This window comes from Esox lucius, chromosome 25, assembly GCF_011004845.1.
Source record: "Esox lucius isolate fEsoLuc1 chromosome 25, fEsoLuc1.pri, whole genome shotgun sequence".
Taxonomy (NCBI): domain Eukaryota; kingdom Metazoa; phylum Chordata; class Actinopteri; order Esociformes; family Esocidae; genus Esox; species Esox lucius.
In genome coordinates, this window is record NC_047593.1 from 18369107 (window position 1) to 18390219 (window position 21113).

The following is a 21113-nucleotide window of genomic DNA, read 5'->3' on the forward strand; positions in this document are numbered from 1 at the left end:
GAGGCGGCTCAGAGCTCAACATTGGCCAAGTATCACCTTGGGTCAGTGGGTCGCATCGTCAGCAGGGGTTTTCTTCACTTATCGTGCTCTAGCGACTCCCACAGGCATGTTGGGTTTCTGCGGAAGCCGACTGAGGTCATTGCTTGAGCCAATGTGTCCGCACCCTTGCAGATCTTACCCACTGGTTGGATTAATGTGGAAGTCTAGGAAGAACAGAAACCACTACCACCTTCAGCCTGGACTTTCAGCTTGTTTCTCGGGATGGGAATTGTATCGTTGGCCAACATGACACTGATTTGATAATAATGACTTTTCGACCAATGAATGTTCGTCTGACTAAGGCCCAGGTACTAGACCATCAGCCAATCAGGTCTGCTCCATCGACACTGGCCCTCTCCTAGAGTAAGCATTGCTGCTGGGTCCACACCCATTCCATGACTAGGGCCATACAACAGCGAGCTGGAACTCTGACTGGGACTTCTGATGTTTAAATACCTGCAATATCTCTAACAGGGTTGTGTTAAAAGTTACTTACCCTTAAGAGACAATTCACAAACTCAAGTGGATTCAATTAATTTACAAAAAATGGTATGGATACTTGGTAGTTGGGGACACTTCTCCAAAACAGAGAAAAGCAGCGAACGTAGGAGTCTTTTGGGAATGTTTTTTCTCCTGGCGGAATTCCCAGATCACTCTCTGTAAAGCCCTCTTGATAATCACACACGGGGTACTGCACACTTCTATTGCCCCCCTTCTTCACACCGACACGATCTGGCGTCATTGTGGTCATGAATCTGACAGGAAATGTATTCAGTTTTGGGGACACAGGTCCAGCATGACTAGGCCAATGTGAAGCTGTTGCATCTGGGAGACTGAAACGGCTGTGTCAGGCACTGGAAACCCATGCTCGAATGCTATGCAGCCAGAGACAATCCGCACTGTGATATCTAGTGAGTGGGGTTGGGGTGGGGGGGGCTACTCCCCCAATGTTTTTGGAACTCATTTAAATTAGAATATTAGGCACCTGCCTTACAAAAAGTTAACCACAGTTCCTCATTTATGCACCCGGTCATTGATTCTCGATGAATTGGCTAAATGGCTAACTAGGTAAATGTATCAGGTAACTTTTAGCAACTGAGCGTGCTGCAGCTTGCCAACCATGTTAGGTAGCCAGCTCAACTTTACTGACCAGCTTGGTCTACATCCATCTTAAAGACATGCTGCCCTAAAAGTAAGCAGGAATGTTATCAGAAATCAACTTGTAGATCAGGCCAAAATATTCATATGACATTGGAATGCTGGGTCAGGTGAGCAAAGTAGCAGCTTGATTCACTAGGGAACTAACAAAACCTCTGTAATAGCGCCAGTGCTACAGAAAACAGACAAAACCCATAGCAATGTTTGATAGCTAGCTTTTGGTCTCAGCATTCAGCATTGTTTGCGTAGTCAGTTCGTTTGCAGGATCTCATTTTATTAGGACAGCAAGCAAATAACACTATGAATTTAAGCTAGTTTTTTAAGCACACTGTCAGTCTTCAGATGTAGCGTTACTTGAGGTACAAATCAGAATCGATACGGTATCATTTTGTGCATCTGCACAAAAACCCGATATTCTGTCTTCACAGCTTGTTTTACATATGACTATTTAAACAGGATCTATGAGTTCTCCGACCTCCAATTTCAAAGATTGATTATAACTAGTTCTTGTGACTCCCCGATGACTTTCTGCAGCAGACTGATTTTGAGCAGTGTTTGGAAAATCTATTCTCAAAATCGGATAAAATTGCAATACATACATAATCATGTATGTAAAGTATTGCAGGAAAACAATATGTATTCAAACAAGGCCATAATGGGATTAGTCAAGTCCAAATGGGATATTTTTGGTCATTTATTTCACTGAATAACATTTCAAAATAGTCCTTCTCATGTTTAGAAGTGCCTGCTGAATGCCACCACCTATCCCTTAACAGCAGGCAGCACAAACAGCATAGAGACATTGGTGGGGAAAGTCATTCAAGATTGCAGTGGCACCGATGATGGTGATTATGACATTAACACACTGTGGTCGACATCCACAACAAACGTCACACTTCAACGAACATTCAAACAATGCCTAAAAGTAGCCTATTATTGACTTTCCTTTAATCACATGACAGCAGATGGAGAACACTATCGAAACAAACAGAATGGTGAGGATCACGACCCAAAACAGAATGGTGAGGATCACGACCCAAAACAGAATGGTGAGGATCACAACCACAAAACAGAATGGTGAGGATCACGACCACAAAACAGAATGGTGAGGATCACGACCACAAAACAGAATGGTGAGGATCACGACCACAAAACAGAATGGTGAGGATCACGACCACAAAACAGAATGGTGAGGATCACGACCACAAAACAGAATGGTGAGGATCACGACCACAAAACAGAATCGTGAGGATCACGACCACAAAACAGAATCGTGAGGATCACGACCACAAAACAGAATCGTGAGGATCACGACCACAAAACAGAATCGTGAGGATCACGACCACAAAACAGAATCGTGAGGATCACGATACGTGTAGAACTGTTTCCCCAGCAGACCAGAACAAAGAAAACACTTTGCTAAATAGAAATGTAGGAAGAGGTGGTAACACCGAGGACAGATTAATATTAATGATGATGACGGACGCATCGATGGTAGGATGATTAGTCCCGTCAAGCCATGGAGGAGCTCAACAAGAGCAAAGGGGTACTAGAAGAAAACTGATTAGGTCCTCAGCAGCCAATGATAAATGACCTTGAGACGAGCGCAGTGTTTGTGCGGTCTTTGACCCATCTGATCCACAACGAAGGCCGCGGCAACAGGCCGTGGACAGTCTGAGATTTGGGCCGAATCCAACAAGCCCCGGTTGAGCCGCAGCGGAGCCCAGAGGGGATGGCCTGACGCGGTCGGTAGGAATGCAGGAGGAAATGGTTAAGCCTGTGTGTGACGCTAAAGAGAGGCGGGGACAACGAGCAAACACACACACACACACACACACAGCAAACAAGTAGATAGAAGCAGAGTTTTCCAATGTAACGAGGGGAAGAGGTAGAGGACATGAGAGGCAGAGAGATAGGGAGAAAGAGAGAGAGGTGGAGGAAAAGAGAGGCAGAGAGATAGGGAGAAGGAGAGAGGCGGAGGAAAAGAGAGGCAGAGAGATCAGGAGAAGGAGAGAGAGGTAGAGGAGGATAGTGAGTGGGAGGTATAGAGAGGCTGAGAGAGAGTGGTGGGAGATAAAGAGAGAGGGGGGAGATAAAGTGAGAGTGTATTTTGGTTTCAGGTGGTTATCAGCAGTAAGCCTGTGTGTACCAATACACCAGGGAGAACAAGTCACACAATATTCACTCTGTACACTGTGGAGCCCACCACGGCTTAAAGCACTCAAACCATGGCTCTGTGTGTGTGTGTGTGTGTGTGTGTGTGTGTTTGGGGTGGGGGGGTAATTCAGGTCTAACAACACATGGGGCTCAGAAGTCACCACTAAGATAGTAAAACCTGACATTCGGTCTCTAGGATTTATTATTTTTTTTGCAGGTTCCCACTAGGAAAAGGCCCATTTCCAACTCAAGGGTTAGGTTCAGGTCAGGGCTGTCAAGCTCATTCCACATAGGGTGTAGTTTCTACTGGTTTTGGGGTTTTCCTTCCAACTGGAGACAAATAAGACCTACACAACCAGCTGAGGGTATTGTTAAGTAAATATTGAATCAACCAATCACAGTCTAAAGAATAATCAGCCCTCCTTAGAACAAGTTGGGATTTAGGTTAGGACTGGGGGATAAGAAACTGGTTTTCTGATCCCCACAGGGGATGTATTTATGTAGTGAATGTTTGTATGATGTCGGTTCAACAGTGATATGACATGTCTAGGACACCCTGACCCCTGACCCTGACTTATCAACATGTTCTCACAATGTACGTCATCCCTAAACACTAATTACAGAACTGAAGGCCTACACCGAAGCAAGCACACGTAAACACAGAGAACTAATTACAGAGAGACCGAACAGAGAAGGACTGAGGAACAGAGAATAAAAATGAATACAAAAACGGAGACCAAGAAGTAGATTGTTTTTTCAAGTAGAACCCCTGATCATTACCTTAAAGAACCGTTCTAAACTTAAGACAGTAGGTGATAGAGGGGGCATTTAACTAGAACTAGTAGTCCTATTCTACTGACTCTAACTAGGCTAGTAGAACTAGTCCTATTCTACTGACTCTAACTAGGCTAGCAGAACTAGCTGACATCTACCAGTCTCTCAAACTAGTATAACGACACTCTGAGAAGGTAGCTGGAGGGTCCTTCAGTGGTTCTTCAAATTGAAACGGAGGGGACCACTAGAAGTCCTTCCAAGAACCCCCCAAAAATAAAATCCCCAGAAGAACCCCTTCAGACTGGTTCCTTGAAGAAGTCGCTTCTTTTAGCAGCAGGTTGTTAGCAGAACTTAACACTGTCCTTTAACAGGACAAACAGTTATTTCATAAGAGCCATTGCCCATTACTGGCGTTCACCCACAGATTCACAGGAGCATTTACTGTCCAGAGAACATTCCACAGCCTTCCATCCACCTCAAATGCTGTACACTACTGTACTGGAGTCAAATGGCCGCATCGAGACCAAAAAGTCTCTCTCTCTGCATTTCTCCCTCTCCCTCTCCCCCCCCGGTGCTATTATTAGCCCCCTCCAACAAATAAGTGTTCTAAATTTAGCCTCTAGGTTTTGGCCAATCAGATGTGTGGTCCAGGGGAGAGTCAGAGTTGTGAAGGTCCCATTTGGCCCCGGGCCAAGCCCTCCTACTCTTCTTTCGCCCCTCCCTCGCTTCCCTCCCTTCTTTCAACTGCTCCTCCCACAATCCCTCCCCCCGCGGCGTCTCAGTTTACCACCCATTCAACTTCCTCCCTCGTTTCAACAGGGTCTCTCCTAGCCTTCAGCCCACAGCACAAGTGGAAACTTAACACTGGAAAAATACTCGTACTTCTTTTGCCCTGTGTGTGTGTGTGTGTGTGTGTGTGTGTGTGTGTGTGTGTGTGTGTGTGTGTGTGTGCGCGCACGCGCGCGCATATTTACTGTCAACAGCATTCCTTCAACAACAAACATCTGACTCATTCAAAACGGATGAAATCTTGTCAGATTAATTTGTCAGAGCATATAATACTTAGAATTGCAATAAAATAAAATAAAGGTACTGGGCACAACCAGTCAGTAATTCATTATGCTATTGTATAGAAAGCAAATAACCCAGCGGAATCAGTCTTATATTGGGTGTTTTCCAGAGAGATATGGGGGTCAGTGAGTGGCTTTCTATCTTTTGTTCTTTCTTGTATTTTTTTTTCTTTAAAAAAAAAAGAGGACATTACATAATTCTCCCAACACTTCCTCTTGAAGTGGATCTGCCTGACACACTGAAACACACGACCACAGACCTGCATGTCCAAACCAAAACGCACAAAAACCCTGGAACACAGACCTGCATGTCCAAACCCAAACGCACAAACACCCTGGAACGCAGACCTGCATGTCCAAACCAAAACGCACAAAAACCCTGGAACACAGACCTGCATGTCCAAACCCAAACGCACAAACACCCTGGAACACAGACCTGCATGTCCAAACCAAAACGCACAAACACCCTGGAACACAGACCTGCATGTCCAAACCAAAACACACAAACACCCTGGAACACAGACCTGCATGTCCAAACCAAAACGCACAAACACCCTGGAACGCAGACCTGCATGTCCAAACCCAAACGCACAAACACCCTGGAACGCAGACCTGCATGTCCAAACCAAAACGCACAAACACCCTGGAACACAGACCTGCATGTCCAAACTGAAACAAACACTCCGTTGGCCTTAACACATTGCTAACAAATCTCCCTCAACTCACAAACACACACACACACACACACACACACACACACATACACACACACGCGCACACACACACACAGCTAGTTCCGGCCGTCTGCATCAGTCACCATGGCAACATTGAGATAATCTGTAAAAGCAGCCAGTCCCCTGGTCACACCCCAGAGGGAGAGAAGGGGAGAGAAACGCACAGAGATAAAATAAATATAAATAAAGTTTACTCAATTATAACAGACTTAAACATTTTTTTTTTAAACATAGAACCTCTGCGCCCCTCAACCCCCTCCAGACCGACACCCCAGAGATTAACGCCCAAAGGGCTTCGGCCTGATGCTTCCTGGTCCACCACACCAGACGGCCAGCTCCGACGGACCCAACAGGTACTTCACAGGACCGCCGCTTAGCAGCGGAGGAAGGCGCGACAGTTATCCGTCGTTAGGAACAGTGTCGCGCATAAGCCTCCATAGCAGATCAGCTGTAGGAGCCCCCAACACCCTCTCAGAGCGCAAGAGAGAGGGAGATTGAGAGAGCGAGAGAGAGAGGGAGGACTAGGGAGAAAGAGAAGGACCAGCAGGGAGACACACTGAGGGACTGAGACATGCGCACGCTACACATGAAAACAGACACAAAAGAGACGCTTTATCTCAGGCGAAACCTCACAACACAACTTTCCGGTGAGCACAACTGATGTGTAGAGCATCGCGCCCCAACACGTGCACGTCGTGTGTGTTAGGTCCAGGAGGCGGGCCGGGGGGGGGCCCTGCATGAAAACATCAGCGTCTGATCGGCGGCACGTTATTATCGTCGCTTGGCGGACCGGACGAGGCTGCGGCGCGTTGCCAAAAAAAAATGCTGACGTCCCCTTGCTTTCCGTTCCTTACGAACTCCCCCGTCCATCACGCCCATCTCCTCATCCCCTCGTCTTCCTCTCCCTCCTGTTCTCTCATCCCCATCCTCCTGTTCTATCGTTCTAAGGTGGCAAGAGGGTTAACCGGGTTGAAGTGTGGTGTGCGAGGTGCAAAGGGCCCAATTCAGGGGCCCTTTGGACCAGAGTCCAATGGGCACAGCTCACAACGAAGGTCCGGGGTCTGGCTCCAAGCGTTTAAAGCCGTTTCACCAGATGGCAGGAAATCTACGGGGCCGGGCTACCCCTGCAGGTGTGCTGCTTCCAGGGACCAGTCACCCTGTCCTGGGCAGGAAATTCACTTCTTGGTTCACCAGAAACTTTACCAGCCATTTAGCATTTTTACCAGACACATTTTCACCTCGAAATGAATGGGAAATGGCAGAAATCAAAACACGTGGGTGTTTGAAAATCTTAAAACAACATGTTTTGAACATGCATTGCTTCAAAGAACAACACATTTTTTTATATATATTTGGACTGTCGTCAGCATTCACTGGACAAATTTTTTTATATATAGAACTAGTAAGTTCCCATAATTCATGAATTTGTCTGCTGTTTGTCTGACTACAACAGTGTGAACAGTAAGCTACTTTCACTCAGTTTCTTCCTTATAATGCCACATCTTTCCGGTGTCGTCTGGTCGCCGCTTAACAGAAAAAAAATTTCATCTTCGCTTTGACAAGGTTAGCCCAATGATCATCTCTGCCCCTATGTAGCTATACCTGCTCCTTGCAACACAACTTGTTTTGCAATGCTCCGATAGATTTCGCTCTTGCCAACCAACCAAGCGATGCGCTCATGGTATATACACGTGGCTGAATGTCCAATCAGAGAGAGTCAGGCAGAATCTGGGCGTATTCATCCGAGTTGATTTGTGTTTTTAAAGATTAACCCATTTTTGGAGGTATTTTCTTAGCCGTCGTTTTGGCTAACATCCACCTGCCACTGCGGTGGGTAATTTTGGCAAATCTTTGCGCCAAAGCAAAAGAAGTACCTACATTTGGCAGGTAGTGGGTTTTAAATTCCTACCTTGGCCCTGGGTGATACATTCACCTTGACCCCACAAGGATCAGTGCCTCTTCTAGGATCTCAGCAACACGGAATAACACCTCATCTGTTCTCACTTAGGTCGGTTCTCTGACCTGTTCTAAAGGCCGACTGACAGACCACTGTACTGTCATTTTTTTTTTTTTATGTTAGCGGACAGCTAGCGGGCCAGTCATTCTCCTACAGTCACAGCAGTGAGTCTTTCAAGCCTGGTTCCTACATGCTGTACTCTCCAATCCAGCGTGAAACAGGTCTTCCACGGCTGGTGCAACCACTGGGTCACTCAGTGCCTGTTGAGACACCACGATGTAAACTTTATGGGGCGCGTGAAGTTTTGACAGTGTTCGCAACACGCACACCAACTGATTTTAAAATAGCAATACCCTCCCGCAGATTAAAACTCAGCAGTCACTTTATTAGGTACATCGGTCCGTGTCTGTTTTGTACAGGTGGGTCATTTACTGCCAAAGCAGACAAATGTTTTTACAAGTAAAAAGTTGCTAAAAACGATCCATGGCAGCGGAAAACAAAGTGCATTAACGGTACACATATGTTCCTTGTGAGCACAGGTGGCACAGGACCAAACCCCAGGACTTCGGATCAAATGGGCTAAAGGGTACTGTTTTATAGTGTCACTATCAGGCCATTAAGTGACATTTTGAGAACGCCAGATCTCTGTGGGCATGTCGGCAAAAAAAAAAAACTGTCGGAGGTGACATGTTGAAACCGATACGCCGGTTGGTTTTGGGCAGACCGAATGAAACAGAGAGAGACTGAAAAGGAAGGCAGTTTCTGAAGACTGTCCTGTTCCTTGTTTGCGATTAGTATCAGGGCTATTTTAGGAAGTTACCAGGAAGTCATGAGCACACGGACTGGATTGCTCCCTGGTCGAGAGGAGGAGGGGAGAAGGAGGATAAAGCCTTTCAATTTAATAAAGAGAAAGAAAGCCGGTGAGAGTCACAGCCACGATTTGTGACCTGATCCCATAAAGAAAAGACAACTAAGTGTTAGCCTGAGTCACCAATATTTATTTAATAACAATATTTCTATTTTCTTCTTGCTGGTTTATATTTAAAGTCAGACAAACCTGTTGACAACTTGTGAACCGTTTTTTCTATGCCGTTAGGAGGAAGTAAAAGGGAGCACACTGTTAATCTTTGAGGACACTTAGCAGCGCCTCTTCCAAACAAGGCGTTTATGTTTTAACAATATGGCAAGATAGTGAGAGAGTGGCCAGGAAGATAGATGTAAACTCAATAGAAAGGAGATATGTTGCAGGTAAGATAACTATGAAAATAGTTCATGCAATTATGAGAATTTGGAACTAGGATTTACAACCAAAGGTCAAGCTCCCTTTTCTAACCCATGAACCACTCCTACTCAACCGAAACAACAACAACAACACACTCTTGCATCATCAAAAGAGGACAAAAACGCATCATTACATCATCAAAAAGGGACACTCTGTAAGGAGCTCCCAAACATGTCACTTCTATTCTCCCGTCCAAAAGCATGGTCTCCTTAACGCCCCCCCACACCTCCTCTCTCTCCCTAAGCTCTCGCCATCTTTTCCCTCCTATTTCTGCTGCAGCATTATCAGATAATGTGTGTTTTTTTTCCTCAGGCAGTGTTTTTCTGCAGTGCCTCCACTGTAGCACAATTACTCTGCCTGGTGCACTAATGGCTATTGATGCAGCCCAGGGCACCGCACCACACGCTCACGCACGCGCACACACACACACACACACACGCAGACACACGCTTGCAAACACACATTCATAAAAAATGTATGGTCAGTGTCTGGATTAAGGGGGTGTCCAGAAGGAATAACACAGATGCTCAGACACAGAGATGACAAGGACCAAAAGGGAGGGATACAGAGAGAGAGAGAGAGAGAGAGTTGCAGAGGAGAAAGAATGGCAAAACGAGAGATACAGACAGAGATGACAAAGACACAGATGAGCACCCCATAGCTAATACTTGGCAAAGACTGCACTTAAACAGAGTATGAGAGTCACTTTAGGTGTTATAACAACTAAGATTCGGACCTGCTGAAAGGGAATTGCGGACTTGAGTCACATGGGGGAGAAAACTGTGAAGAAAAGACAAGGAGAAACAGAGCAGAGGGAGAGAGAAAATGACAGGGAGAAAGGAAGAAACAATGAAAAACGTTGCCTCCATTACTACGTAATTTACACTTGTATCTCGTTAACGTGTAGGCTACCTCGTAAAACCCTGTATCCAGCATTTCAACTGCCTCGGTCCCTTCGTGGAGCTTGTGTTTAACGTTTACAGAGAACGACAGATCGTTAAATGTTAGATTTCACATTCTTACTTTCCACATGGTTTGACAGCGCAAACAAACGTTTCCAATAGCTATATTGGGAGAGACTGAGAGAGACGGGATTGTACATTGTTGGTGGAAGTGACAGACCGTTGTTCAACCAGGGACCCTAGGGCATGTTTTGTTTGTGTGGGTACAGAAGACTAATAAAGCACCAAAGCAGTCTATAATTCTGTTGTCATGGGCTGTACGTGTCTGTGGTGTGTGTGTGTGTGTGTACAGGTAAACCTGAGCCTTCTGAGTAATTCCTTCTTAGAGGAGGATTTGGCCCCTCGGTCGTCGTGGGCGACCAGAGTTGAGAGAGCTTTGGAGGACTAAGCCAGCTAGGATGAACGAGGGATCAACACTGTGGATGGATGGAGGAGAGGAGGAGGAGTGGCTGGAGGAAGAAAAAAGAGGTAGAAGAGGTGATGACGGATAAGAGGAAAATGACACTGTGGAGGTGGTGATGAGGGGAGAGGAGACAAGAGGTGGGCCTGTGGAGGAGCAGACAGTGATGGGGGGGGGGGTCAGAGGGGCGAGGTAAATAAAGTCAGTGTCTTATCGATGGAAGAGACAGAGTCAAGGAAGCGGAGTGAAAGTCAGAGAGGCAGAGGGGAACAAACGAAGGGAAAAGACAGGGAAAGGTGTGGACTGACACAGCTGTGTTGATCCACACTCAAAACAAACAAACACACAGTGTCTGGTGTCCATGTCCCCCCTCAGGGACAAGCTAATGTCCACTGTCCTATCTGCCGCACTCTGCAGGGTGACAACAATGTGTGTGTGCGTGCGTGTCATAAGATTACAAGATGGAATAGAGTTTGGTAGAAACCTGCCTCATTCGTAACGTCCAATCATAGCAGATGATACACTTTCTTGAAAAGCCACACACACAATAACCTAGTGGGCTCTGGCGTCTTTGCTAACTGCTTCATCTATAATTAACGTCTCATGCAGAGACGGTTGCCCAGCATCAATAATGTAAAGAGGGTCTACCTCTCCGACAGACAGCTAGCTCAGTGCTAACACACAGACACTCTTACAGCCACTTTCTCCCACAGCTAGCTCAGTGCTAACACACAGACACTCTTACAGCCACTCTCTCACACAGCTAGCTCAGTGCTAACACACAGACACTCTTACAGCCACTCTCACCCACAGCTAGCTCAGTGCTAACACACAGACACTCCTACAGCCACTCTCTCCCACAGCTAGCTCAGTGCTAACACACAGACACTCTACAGCCACTCTCTCCCACAGCTAGCTCAGTGCTAACACACAGACACTCTTACAGCCACTCTCTACAGCTAGCTCAGTGCTAACACACAGACACTCTTACAGCCACTCTCTCCCACTGCTAGCTCAGTGCTAACAGACCAACACTCAGCCTCTACCATGTCTACCTCATGCCATCTCATGTGTAAAGTTGTTCTCCTGTGAAGAGGGCTATACTATGAAGCACAAAAAAAGATTTCTTAATAAAATATTCTAAATAATTAACCTTTCTAAAATAAAACAGAGAATCTGATTGCACTGGTCCTCAATTGGTGGCTTGCCCATTTCACTCAGGGGGGTAAAATGAGTCAGGCTGGTCATTAACAGAGCAGACTAGACCTTAAGATTACTGGCCTGAAAAAAAAGGTGATCCACTTTTGCATTTAAAAAAACTCAACTGTTATTTAACCAGGTGTGTGACATGAGAACAAATTTTCATTAGCAAAGACAACCTGGCTAAAGGCATTGAAATACAAGGGACAAGACAGTGCACAGAACATGACAAACATGTAAATCCAAATACTCAAACATGAAATGACCCTGAATACAGTGGGACACATAGGAATGCAGATAGGAAGAAGAGATCCAGCAGGTGTCAAATAGCAGCTGGTGTCTTTTATTTCTGAACGACTGGTTCGCCCTTGGTTTAACCAGGACTAGACCAAAGCTGCACGCTCACTCCTCAAACCTGTTTTGTAGTCCTGCACAGGGAGTGCCTTCCAGTGCCTAAAGATATACATGCAAATACAAAGCATTTTCTCACACCTGTTACATTTAACACACACACACACACACACACACACCTCTGTGGAGATCTAAATACATAAAGGTTATTTGAAGGCCAATAACCAACTAGCCCTCTAAATGAGTTTCACTACAAAGGTTCCTTTTGGACGGGACTTTGGGAATTGTTCTCCCTACTATCCACTGAATAACATTAACATAACGCCACACACACGCACACACACACATTTACTGTTTACATTTCTTAGGAAAAAGAGAGGAGAGGAGAACACAGAGTGAGACAAGGGGGGTGAGGGGGGAGGAGAGAGACAGTGAAGGAGAGGCAGAAACATAGAGTCAGAAAGAGACAGTGTAGGAAAGAGAGAGAGAGTCGGTGAAGAAGAGAGAGAGAGACGTTAAGGAGAGAGAGAGAGATGGTGAAGGAGAAAGAGAGAGGCCCAGAGGAGGGCCAGCGCGTGCAAGCCAGTCGGCCGAACATGTGAACATGTGTGGGTGGAGGGGAATGTGGTCACATAGCCTGTCCAAATTAACAACATCCACAGAAAGGGGGAGGGGGGGAGTAATGAGGGAGTAATGGAGGAAAGCATAAAACAACATACATGTATTTTCATCCAGAGAGAAGAGGACAGCAACAGACAGACAAACGGGGGAGAGAGACAGACCAACAGACAGGAATGGGAGAGAGGGAGACAGAGGAAAGGCTTGACAGAGCGCACCCCATGAAGGCCAGCCCGGTGCTCGGTCTAGCTGCCAGCCTCCCAAACCCCCCCATGCCCACCACCCCCACAGACCATGTAGCCTTGTCTTCCAGACAGAAAGCTTGGATGCCCCTGAATAAGTAAAAAAAAAAAAAAAGAAGAAAGAACCTGAGCAAGAAAAAGAGCAAGAGCGCAAGATAGAAAGAGTAGAGGAGACGCTCGGAGCCCTGAAGATGTCCGCCACCTGAAGACGTACACCGCCAAGTTGACTGCAGAGCACATGTGCGTGTGTGATGTCACAGTCATGGGTGTGTGATGTCACAGTCATGGGTGTGTGATGTCACAGTCACGGGCCCGATCAGTGCGTGTGTGATGTCACAGTCATGGGGCTGCAAGCATCATGGGCCCGCTCAGTGCGTGTGTGATGTCACAGTCACGGGCCCGATCAGTGCGTGTGTGATGTCACAGTCATGGGTGTGTGATGTCACAGTCACGGGCCCGATCAGTGCGTGTGTGATGTCACAGTCATGGGTGTGTGATGTCACAGTCGCGGGCCCGCTCAGTGTGTGTGTGATGTCACAGTCATGGGTGTGTGATGTCACAGTCGCGGGCCCGCTCAGTGTGTGTGTGATGTCACAGTCATGAGTGTGTGATGTCACAGTCGCGGGCCCGCTCAGTGTGTGTGTGATGTCACAGTCGCAGGCCCGCTCAGTGCGTGTGTGATGTCACAGTCATGGGGCTGCAAGCATCATGGGCCCGCTCAGTGTGTGTGTGATGTCACAGTCGCAGGCCCGCTCAGTGCGTGTGTGATGTCACAGTCATGGGGCTGCAAGCATCATGGGCCCGCTCAGTGTGTGTGTGATGTCACAGTCGCAGGCCCGCTCAGTGCGTGTGTGATGTCACAGTCATGGGGCTGCAAGCATCATGGGCCCGCTCAGTGTGTGTGTGATGTCACAGTCATGGGCCCGCTCAGTGTGTGTGTGTGATGTCACAGTCATGGGCCCACTCAGAGTGTGTGTGTTAGCCAGCTCGCATGGTTAAATATAGAGGCTGGGCATCGGTCCCAGAATGCATTAACAATGTTATACCACCAACAGCAGTTATAGAGGACTAATACTGACAGCGTATAGCTGAGGGGAGGAGGGGAACACTAAGGGGGGAGGGGTCAGGAGGAGACCGTGGGGTGGGAGGAACAGACCGTGGGGGGGGGGGGGGGGGTAGGAGAGAACAGAAGCGGAAGAGGATGGGAGGAGGACAGTAGAAGAACGCAGGGAAGGGGGGGGGGGCCTTGGTGGGACGGAGAATTCACAAAACTCAGCCACCCACATTCCCTCCCTTCTGCCAGGAGTGTCGGTCCGAGTGGTGTGTGTGTGCGCGCGCACGAGGTGTGAGATTTCATAACGGCGTACATGCCAAGGAAAGAAGAAGAGGGCCAAAGACAAACTCTGGCCCGAGCTACTGTGCTTTTGCAGAGCTTGCATGTCTCCATGTCTGGCCAAAACACACACGTACCTATGAAACCCTGATAAGACTGTTAATGAAGTCCTATTATATTCCTAGCTAAAGCGTACAGCCCTAAAGGTGCAGACACGGCGTGCTACAGTGAGCACGCATGATCCCCTCCCAGCCCACCTAACCAGCCTCGAGAGCAACAAAAAAAAAAAACTGCACAGTGATAGTGTGTGTGTGTGTGCGTGGGGGGGGTACAGCCTATTAATGCCAACATCCCTGTTCAGGTTCTTTGTTCTGGTTCCAACCCTTGCTGAGCACTTCACTTGACACACACAGACACAGAACTTAACAGAGCATCTAACCAATTTAGGACACGGAGATGTTAATGGGTCCTGCGTTTGGAGGGGGGGGGGGCTGTGTTCCCGGAGGGGGGGGAAAATTATGTTTCCGGCCACTCATGGACTAGGTCGCCATGCAGGGAGAAGTCTCCCCGATGTCTGCGATGGTGGTGGGAAAAAGCAGCATGAAACCCAGAGGCTCCCTCTCGCTGCAGCCCCGTCACGTTCACCACAATTACAGGGGATGGCGTGCCTCCCCGTGGGTGTGTCTGAGACCTTGCCGGATTCAGGGGAACACCCTCCGACTGCACTCAACCCGGCTCATGCACGGGTGCCTCATCCCAACCCTATTACGGTGCACCGCTTTTCCCAAAAGTGCGCCGTTTGTAGCGGACTACACAGACAATGTGTGTTATCTAGGGTGCAGACAGGGGGTGGTAGAGCCCAGTTTAACTGTAGTCAGGCGTGTGAGCAGTAACTGCCGGTGGGTACGTCAACATATAGCATATCCGCGGCCAAGCTGGCGCCAAGGTCTTCTATGCCGTACAAAACAGAGGCTGCATACAGCCACCTAGCTGTCGCCCAGCAGTGGTTTTCCTCCTGAGTACACGCAAGGAAATTGTGATGTAGCGAGAGAGGGGGAGACAAGGAGGGGAAGGGAGGAGAGTATGGGTGTAGAAAGAAGAGGATAATGGTGCTACTGTGTCTTTAAGAAGTAATCTCTTGATTCTGAGTATTTGTTGCCGACCGACTAATGGGCGGCTTGGTTTAATGTCCACACGAAGCGGTGGGAGGTCGTTTTCTATTACGATCACAGCTGCCTCTCCTTCTCTATCTCCATATACGACTCTTCAATAACACCGGCGAAGCAATGGGAAACAACGCTATACGCGTATGCTACCTATCGCCAGTTTTTAGCGTTCCGAAATGAGAGCGCCAAAGAGATACTACTTAGCATTTCAAAAGGGGAATTGGCCACCACTTCAACAAAAGAGGCAATGTTGACGGCGCATTCCGACTGGTCGTTGTAAAGTGAACAAGGGGAGAGAATTGTCTCTCTCCTTTTCGGGCGGGGGGTGTATCCCTTTCATGGAACCGTATGGTTTAAAGTCGTGATCCCAAAAACAAATGAACACGGATATAGTAGCCTTAAGACTGACAATATAGTCCGTTTGTCAGTCATTGTTTGGTGGTTGTCAGCACACATCCTAATACTTAAGTCATTTAAATGTAGGTACACCAAAAACAAAATATCCACATAAGTCTGATAGGGACAGAAATGAACTCCGGAGTCAAGAGGCTAATCGTTTCGCTAAACAGTCTAATGTTCCCCGCCCCACGCCCCTCCCTCCCCCTACAAAATAAAGTTCAGACAGTGGCTTGCCGTTCAGTCTTTGTCAAAGACAGCTTACTTATCTGTACTTTGAGTATGTCCGCGAACAGTAAGTCACGAACAGAGAAATAATTATGTCTAAACAGGTACCACTTGTATAACTGAGCCCTGGCCACACTTAACAAGGTTGGCAACGCTGGACGGTAAATTATAATTTTTTTTAAAAACGTTGGAGAAATGTAACAGCGAAGACTGCTCTATTTGTGGGGACTGGTTTAGCTACCAAAACAAAGAACTCGTGTCGAACTTCGACAGTTCAAAAGTCATCCGCCAATCAAGTAGTCCCATGAAAATTAGTTCAACTCACCAGCGACAGTGACTTTTCCCAAAATACATGAGCTTTCAAGCCAAACGTTTGTCTGCGCTAACAGCAAAGTAAAACATTGCCTCCATACGGGCTGCCATTGTTAGCAAGAATACGTCGCTTACAGTAATTTCTGAAGATGGAACAGCCACAAAGTTAATAGCTGGCTGCGAGGGGGAAGTGTGTGTCTGTCTTCCTTTGTAAACACATTCGCTTGTTTGCACGCTTGTTTGAAACAACCATAGAGTGAGTTCCAAACAATTCACGTAGCGTAGTTAGATGAATGCTCTCAACAACTTTTCCCAGCGGGGGACGAGTTGTAGAACAACTTTAGTAGTGAGAGGATGGGGTTGTACGTGTGTGCGCGTAGCCCACCAAAGGGGCTTCTCGGACAAGTACTGTCTACTTTACTTACCGCTATGAGTGTGTTGTTTCTCTGCTCGGTCGAAACAGCAGAATCGGGGTCTTGCTGTTTACTTTGCTGCTTGCTGTTAGCAGATTTCTTCGCCCTCTGTTCCAAGCTCCGCTGATAGAGATTGACGGTCTCCCTCCGTTCAATCTCCAGCTGCTCCGCGTGGGCTTGCTGGTAACGGTTTTCACAGTTGACATGGTGCCGCCTGCAACCTTCTATCCGCTGCCGTAGCCTCTCCACTACGGTGCTGTGTTTCGGAATGCCCACGTTGTTGGGGTTTCCACTCGGGTTCATGCCGCTTGCCATGGCATTGTTGTTGATGCAAATGCTACTGCCGTTAGCGGCAGCGGGGGTTGCAAAGTCCCCCATCATTTAGCCGAGAGGCTGGTATTTTGGGATAACTTTTCTTCCTCCTCCAGCCCCCGAGTAGACTCTCCGGCTTCTAGGCAAAAATGTCCAGGCAAGGGGGCTGATGGTAGTTAGCTAATCAGGCTAAATCAGAAGCAAGACGGCGGGGATTCAAATGACCGCAAGGAAGGACACTAAACATAAACAAACGGTGATAGCTGATGTTGATTCTTCTTCCCTGTTTCGGGACAGGACGCGGCTTCGGCTCCACCATTCAAAACTGTTTTCAAATATCACCCTGTCCGTTCCTGAAAACACCCGATAACAATATACCGGAGCCCAACGCGCAGGCTTCAAGAACCGAGCTAGCCGGCTGGTCGGTCGGTGATTCAACACAACCGTGTCCAGACCTATAGTAAAGATAATAACTCCATAGGAAACCACCGGATATCACAGGCGATCATCACTACCGACTCCAACTCCACTCAAGCACACAACAGACCAACGCTGCCGTGAGCTTGCCGTTGTTTTATTGTGTTGTCCTTTGAGAAAAAGTTTTGCTGTTTGAACCGAACGGGCTCCGGAGTTGCTCCGTGAACTTGCTGCATCTCATTGGTTTGGTTGGTAAAAATATCCGTGCTGGACATGAAGAAGAGTAGCTGCTAGTCGTGGGGAACCATGTCCCCCTGCGATAGGGAAATCCTGAAGACGCAGCCGTGCGGTGATCTATTGGCTGGTCGCTAGTAGCTGTTCGCTGCCACCATCACAATAATCAAGAAGACCTCTCCTCCTCCATGCCAGCGGAGTGATATCGGGACAAGAGTTGAGTAAAAACCAGCTAGAGGCTGTGAGTAGCCTGACGGCGCGAAGGAAAACATGACATGGAGTACGCCTTCGTATCGCCACGCTGGATCGGGAACCAATAAACAGTGTCATTAAAGCGGAATTATTGAATACATAATCGACGGCAAGTGTAGCCTTCTTACCAACAGGCAATTCAAAATCACAGCAATGTTGTGGCTTACACATATTATGTACATATCATTGCATTAAAGAATATTCTGTGTTTTTGTTCAACAAAAAAAGTTGTTTTTACTGGGAAATAATTTCTGCTGAATGAACCACTGACCAAAAAGGGCATAATTCCTGTTGATAACTGAACGTATTTACACATAAACCCACGTACAGTGGTGTGCAAGGCAGACAGTGTATGTCAGTGTTGGGCTACAGTGCGTAATCTCTCTTTATTTTTATCTGCCTTGTCATGTGGGAGTTCCGAGTTCCATCTCCGACTGTTCCAGCCATATGTGCTCCTAGTCACACACGCAGCACACACACAAATGCTCCCAGTCTCCGACACCCAGTGATAACATGTGCGGCATGTTTCCCTGGATCTGCTCCATTGGTTTGGTGATGATCTGTCAGGGTTGGAGATGATTTGGTGGCGTGTGGGTGGGGTGTCTTCACTACAACCTGTATCAAACCCAAGTCCAAGACACAGTGACTATCTGTAGATGAAGACATATGGGAAGTGAATGAGTGGAGCCAGAGGCAGGTTGCAGCATGTCAATTTCCTGACCACACGTCACAGAAGAGGCCGTCAACATGGATGCCCTGAAGAGATCAATGGGACCCTACCCAAACCATAGAAATGCCATGGAAACCTGTGGGAAAAGAACAAGAGTTTCCTCATTGCCTCCCAGCAAAATAGACTAAATGTTGGAGTATTCCACACAACGTAGATGTAAGAATCAGAGTATGATGCTTGCATGGATGTCCACTTTAATTTATGTTCATGTCAATATCAGTAACCAACTTGGTTAACTAAATGGACCACCAATTCTGATATTCTGGCTTGGCTACCAGTTCATACATACCGCCAGGTAATGTTTGCGCAATCCAAACCTTAAACATTGAGGTGATAGACAGACAAACATATCACATTGGGTAATCACATTTCCAGCCTGTCAGAATGAATAAATCATTACAGACTGGTAAAAGGTAAACAAAGGCCAAGAAGACCCAACTAACCTCTATAAGGAAGTCCTCGCCCCTACCCCAATCTGATCATACACTAGGCCAACAGCCTGAGAGGACATCACATTGCACAACACATCTTGCACTTATTTTGCAGAGAAAACCTCGTACACCCAAATACTTCTCTGCAGCTGCCACCACCACATCAACTTTCTGTGATTTATGTTCCATTTCTGCGGTACAGTGGTTATGGGCAATATAAGAAGCCAACTTTACTAAAGCACGTGTTATTCCTGTCATTCTCCGTTGGCCTCGGCCTGCTCACAGGGAACCTGATTAGGATCTGTCGCCCTTCTGCTTCTACGTTCATTACTCTCTTCGCTGCCCCAGAATATACAATCACTATTTTTTTTTTACTCTGCCCCGTAGCAACTTCCACCCTGTCTGTCTCTTAGAGGACCTGTTTGATCTCCAACAGCATGGCCTATCATAAAGTTGACTCATGTTTCTTGTTCCATCTATAGATGCTAATTTGACTCATGTATTCAAGCCCACTTGATATATCTGGAACCTTTGTTCTACAAACTGCTCCAAGATGACCATAAACCTGGCATCTAAAACATTTCAATGGGTTTACCACAAACATTGATAACTAATACATTCTAACTTTCTGGGATGTATACAGTATTGCATTTCCTTCAGGAGGTTTTAACCTGCCATATAAATGGGTGACGCAGAACACTGTTAGATGACAATAGTACACGAACAACGTGGACCCAGTTTGGCTAATGAGCACCACTTTCACAACTACTGGGGCTAGCAGGTAGCTTAGGGTTTTAGAGCATCGTTGTTGAATTAAATCCCAGGGCCAACAAGGTGAAAAAGGTGAATAATCTGTACATGTTGTCCTGGAGCAAGGACAGTTCATAATTCCTTCTGTAAATCCATCTGGATGAGAGGAGTCTGCTACCTCAACCAAATGTACTCTCTTACATTGCCCCAAAATGTCTGGAGTGCATCTTTAAGTTTGTCAGATAATGTTTCAAATGTATCGACAACCTGAATGCCCAGCGTCATGGATTATTTCTTTCTTCCTTGATAGTCATTGCAATACCAGTTCTCACAGATTTCAACCTTGCCTAGCTGTGGAGAACAAAGCCAGTCACAGATGTTGTCCTGAGCTGTGGTGCCAAGCCTCCCTACCTTCTGTATGGAAGGGAGAGAAAAAAAAATCCTCCACTATGAGTTACTTTCAACGATTAAACCATTCTGCACTTCTTTTCCACCCCTCCAAACCTCACTGATGATCAGCCAGGGGCAAGGATTCCCTATCTCCACACAGTGTGACTCCCACTTTCCAGAATAATGGTTATTGTTATCTAGACAGGGCCTGATTTGAACCATGGCCGCTACTGCAGGTTATTTATCCATATGTCATTTTCAGTTTCTGAGCTCTACTCGAACATGCCTTTCTGGTTTTCTTCCTTTTGACCTGGCACCATTCTTCCTCAACACACCTCTTTTTTGTACTTACTTTCTCTCCTTCTCCCTCGCTATCCACTTCACTGACTGCTCCTACCCTTCTCAACTTAACTCTCTTTCAACCCATTTCATCCCATTGCCTTCCAACCAGCTCAGCTGTCAACAGCTAGTTTTAGGAGTCTACTTTAACCTGTTCGCCACATTAGCCCTTTATGATGTCACAATACCATGAAACATACTGAGTAATCACAAAAAAGTCAGAAGACACGCCCGCTAAATGTGACCTCCCAATCGAATTAGCGTTGCCACCGGTAACATCATTACCATAAAGAAATCAACGGAAGTAGCTGGAGTAATTTTTCTTTACAGGATAATTGCATTAATTGGTGATGACGGAATTAACTGTATTGAGGCTGACATCCATACGAACATCATACTCCAATTTTCACATCAACACTGCAAGGAGACTGGCAATATTTCCCCTTTGGAATCTTTCAGCTACATG

General features: G+C 46.8%; 1 protein-coding gene across 1 annotated transcript in view; it reads right to left on the bottom strand.

Moving 5' to 3' along the window:
- Window positions 1-18546, bottom strand: part of maml3 (mastermind-like transcriptional coactivator 3) — an 88831-nt gene extending 70285 nt beyond the window's left edge. Inside the window, exon 1 of the mRNA XM_010888168.5 lies at window positions 16805-18546. Coding sequence (XP_010886470.4) covers window positions 16805-17173 — 369 coding nt within the window. The 5' untranslated portion in view covers window positions 17174-18546. The remainder of the gene's footprint in view (window positions 1-16804) is intronic.
- Window positions 18547-21113: the final 2567 nt, after the last annotated feature.